At 42.4% G+C, this 4,786-nt stretch overlaps 1 protein-coding gene across 1 annotated transcript in view; it reads left to right on the top strand.

The window, feature by feature from the left end:
* SPATS1 (spermatogenesis associated, serine-rich 1) overlaps positions 1-4,786 on the top strand; it is a 38,228-nt gene that overhangs the window by 20,549 nt on the left and 12,893 nt on the right. Inside the window, exon 6 of the mRNA XM_011986902.1 lies at positions 3,585-3,705. Within this exon, the coding sequence (XP_011842292.1) occupies positions 3,585-3,705 (121 nt within the window). The remainder of the gene's footprint in view (positions 1-3,584; positions 3,706-4,786) is intronic.

A 4,786-nucleotide genomic window follows, 5' to 3' on the forward strand; every position in this document is an offset into this window, starting at 1 on the left:
TTTTTTGACACAGAGTCTCACTGTGTCACCCAGGCTAGAGTGCACTAGCATGACCTCGGCTCACTGCAACCTCTGCCCCCTGGGTTCAAGCAATTCTCATGTCTCAGCCTCCTGGAGTAGCTGTGATTACAGGCATGTGCAACCACAGCCAGCTCATTTTTGTATTTCACTAGAGATGGGGTTTCACCGTGTTGGCCAGGCTGGTCTCAAACTCCTGACCTCAAACACCTGCCTTGGCCTCCCAAAGTGCTGGGATTACAGGTGTGAGCCACCACTCCCGGCTGCCACTCATTATTTCTTGGATGAGATGAAGAGGCAGGCTTAGGGACTGCCAACCAGCTGCCATTTTAAACTGGAATGCAACTCATTATTATGTAAAAAAATCAATCAAAATATCTTTAAATAATGGTTGAATGTGATCCATCAGCCATAACCAGGATATTGGCAGAGTTCCCTAAAGGCCTAGTTGTTGCCATAGAACAAAATGCCATCTATGATTGTAGGTGGTAGGGAAATAGGTCTGAAAATATAATTTTCTATTGTGTAGCTCTTCCTACAGTATCGCATATTGTATTAGTCAGAATAGGATAGATTCTGCCGCAGTAACAATCCCTGAAATTTCAGCAGCTTAAGCACTAAAGTTTGCTCCTTTCTCTTATAAAGTCCACTGTGGATCCAGCAGCTCTCCAGGGCAGTTCCTTTCCAAGGATCCTGTCTGCTTTTATCTGTGACCTTTCCATCTCAACCTGTGGCTTCTAAGATTGCCATAGAAGGGGAAAGAGAAAATGCTGGAAGGTTTTTCACTTCAGCTCCTTAAATGCTTCTTTTTAAAGGTGGTACATATCATCTCTGCTCATAATCTATCAGTCAGAACATGGCTCTACCTAAGTGCATTGGGGCACTGACATGTGGGGCAGACTAAGTTATTTGGTGAACAGTTCACTCCCTCGTATGGTTATTTGTCTCTAAGTCTATGTGTCCCATTTTCTACCTCCTGAATGTCTTTACATCCAGGAAATTGGATGGTCTGTATAAAAACAAACAAGCATTAGAACTGATCGTGCGGTGTTATGGGTCCATCAGCTATTGATGCATAGTGGCCAGCACTTTGGGCTGACACCTGTCTTGGTGAGCTATCCAGAAATTATACCAAGGCCCCATATGGTACCTAATGGCTTAAACAAATGTGTTATCTCAGAAGTGTTGCTTGGGAGATTTTCCCCCTAAAAGTAACACCTTATGCAGATACCACACCATTGGCTCTTTTTCTTCCTCCTGATGTTATCTTGTGATATCTTTTATGATAGTCTTTTTTTTTTTTTTTTTTTTTGAGACAGAGTTTCACTCTTGTTGTCCAGGCTGGAGTGCAATGGTGCAATCTCAGCTCACTGCAACCTCTGCCTCCCAGGTTCAAGTGATTCTCCTGCCTCAGCCTCCTGAGTGGCTGCGATTACAGGCATGTGCCACCGTGCCCAGTTAATTTTGTATTTTTAGTGGAGATGGGGTTTCACCATGTTGATCAGGCTGGTCTCAAACTCCTGATGTCAGGTGATCCACCCACCTCGGCCCACCCAAAGTGCTGGGATTACAAGCGTAAGCCACTGTGCCTGGCCACCATAGTCTATTTCTAGGTGTTCTCCTTAGACCACCTATATCATATTCAACTTGTGAGTTTATTAAAAATGCTGGTTCTGGGAGCTACTAGAGATCTTCTGAAACAGAATTTCTGGGGTTAAAGGTTGCATTTTAAACAAGTTTCCTAGGTGATTTTCAGGTGTGCTAAAATTTTGGAACCACTCTTCTGTAGTATATGGCATTTACTGCCTTGTAGTGTTACCTTCGTCTTTACGAATGTCTCCCCATCTAGATAAGATTCCCTGGGGAGAAGTATATACCTTAGCTATATAGTAATCATACCTTCCAGATTAAAAAATAATTGGGATGAGGGGTATTAGTCCAGTTGTGATTTCAAATAATAATAATTGCTACTATTTCTTGAGTGCTTGTTATGTGCTCATATCATTATTATTTAGTATTCATGATAACTCTGCAAAGTAGCCATTTGAAATAAACAGTTTATACATGAGGTTACAAAGGCTTAGGAAGGTTAAATAAATAGCTCAAGGGCACAAAACCAGAAATTACAGGGGTGAGTATGAACTCAGGTGCGACTGACTCCAAAGTCCAAATCCTTCCCACCACCTCTTGTTAACACCTGACTCTTACTTGTCAGTGCCCTGGTTTGGGATTCAAAAGGTTTTGGATTTACTGTATATTTAATTAACTAATTAATTAAAATTTTGAGACACAGTCTCATTCTGTTTCCCAGGCTGGAGGCATGTGGCATGATCTTGGCTTACTGCAACCTCCGTTTCCCAGGTTTAAGCGATTCTCCTGCCTCAGCCTCCCGAGTAACTGGGATTACAGGCGTGTGCCACCACACCCAGCTAATTTTTGTATTTTTAGTAGAGACAGAGTTTCACTGTGTTGGTCAGGCTGGTCTAGAACTCCCGGCCTCAAGGGGATTCAGTATATATTTTAAACCTCCACTCTCTCTGCTTTGAATCCTCAGCATCTCATACCCAGCAGGAACTCGATGCATGGGTGTAGCTGCATGGGTGTGTTTCACTACACAGAAGAGCTAATCAAAAGTGTAATACAGTCAGTTATTGAAAAGGTTTTTGAAAGAGAAAGATAAAAAATTAAATACTACGCTAACCCAAGAACTCCCACCTGTCACGCTGATGGCTTTTCCGAGTTAGCTAGAAGAATCTGGGTGTGTGGCAAACATGGAGGTCATGCTTCCAGCCTCGTGTCCCTGCTTCCAAGCCCAAGGGTGGTGAGTCTCGTAGTCCAGGCTTGTTCTCTTAGGAGATGCATCTGGTGTCAAGTGTGTGGGTTGATTTATTTATTTTATTTTTAATTTTAAGTTTTTTATAGGCCATTTTAAGGACTTTAGGTATGTGGGTTTAAATGATCACCCTGCACTAGGCAGATGCCTTCCACTCCCGTAATTAGTTTCTGGTTCCCGGGGCTTTAGCAGGGGCTGAGCTGGGTGTACAAGCCTCTGCCGAGTAATCTTGCTCTTCTCCAGGAAGCCACCTCCCACTGCTGCATGGCCCCAGTCCTTGAGGCAGAAGGAGCAAGACATCCTTAGTTGGTTTCCTTCCCAGACCCAGTCAGAGAGGCAGAGCCCCAGGGACATTTGTTTCTTGGGCTTCCTAAGACTCAGGGATTCAAAGTGCACTAATGCTCAGGAATCAAGAGATTATTAGGTCACAGATTTTTGGATCATTGCAAAGAGACCTCTGATTCACCTTATATTTTAAACCAAAGCACTCCATCTGAGTCTAACAATTCTTTTCCAGGGTGAGGTAGTTATAACAACACTTTTTGGAAAATGTCCCAAACATAGGCTCATCTCCTTAAGGCAAGATAATCACAAACAGAACTTTGAGAAACTTCTATGTAATTTATAATAAATTACTAAAATATCCTATTTCCATTGTCATGCCAATACTTACAGCAAATCTGTGGATCATCTTCAGCCCTTGTATGATTTTGTTTTCAAACCTTCTCCACAGATATTGATCCCAGGAATGGAATCCCAAAGTTAACTCCAGGGGATAATCCATATATGTACCCAGAACAGAGTAAAGGCTTCCACAAAGCAGGATCAACGCTCCCACCAGTGAATTTTTCAGTGTAAGTGTATGTTAATACTAGCATTATATAGTTAACTTTAAAGGAATTGTGTCTCTCTACTACATAGAAATTATATTTTAAAAGGGATAGATGTCAACAAGATGTGATTGGATGAAAATTCCTTGAAAAGCTCATCTTTAGTTAATTAGTGTCTGCACAGATGCATGTGTATAATTAAAATTGCACACAGGACTTGGACTACAAAAAAGCGGTTGTTAATTTTGTTCCTATCTCTATTAGCACAGATTTGAAAGCTTTTAAATGTTCATACTGAATCAGATTGTTGGCCATAGTGACTACTATGTGGGTGGACTTAAACTTGGAAATAAACTTAGACCAAAGTGATGGAGAAAAATGGGAGGATCATTACATTAAAAGAAAAATAGTTGGTGTATTACTTTTTTTTTTTTTTTTCTTTTTGAGAAGGAGTCTCGCTCTGTCGCCCTGGCTGGAGTACAGTGGTGTGATTTCGGCTCACTGCAAGCTCCGCCTCCCAGGTTCACGCCATTCTCCTGCCTCAGTCTCCCAAGTAGCTGGGACTACAGGTGCCTGCCACCATGCCCGGGTAATTTTTTGTATTTTTAGTAGAGACAGGGTTTCACCATGTTAGCCAGGATGTTCTCGATCTCCTGACCTTGTAACACACCTGCCTCGGCCTCCCAAAGTGCTGGGTAGTTGGTGTATTACATTTAAAACATTGTTTTAAAAAATTAACCATGTGAAATGTAATGATGCTGACTAAAAATGATCACAACTAAAATCTGTGGGCCGGGGGTGGTGGCTCACTCCTATAACCCCAGCTCTTTGAGAGACCAAGGGGGGCGGATCACCTGAGGTCAGGAGTTCCATACCAGCCTGGCCAACATGGTAAAACCCCGTGTCTACTAAAAATACAAAAATTAGCTGGGCACGGTGGCAGATGCCTGTAATCTCAGCTACTCAGGAGGCTGAGGCAGGAGAATTATTTGAACCTGGGAGATGGAGGTTGCAGTGAGCCGAGACTGCAGCACCACACTCTAGCCTGGGCGACAGAGCGAGTGAGACTCCATCTCAAAATAAACAAAATAAAATAAAATAAAAT

Source organism: Mandrillus leucophaeus, unplaced genomic scaffold (genome assembly GCF_000951045.1).
Source record: "Mandrillus leucophaeus isolate KB7577 unplaced genomic scaffold, Mleu.le_1.0 Scaffold3, whole genome shotgun sequence".
NCBI classification, from domain to species: Eukaryota; Metazoa; Chordata; class Mammalia; order Primates; family Cercopithecidae; genus Mandrillus; species Mandrillus leucophaeus.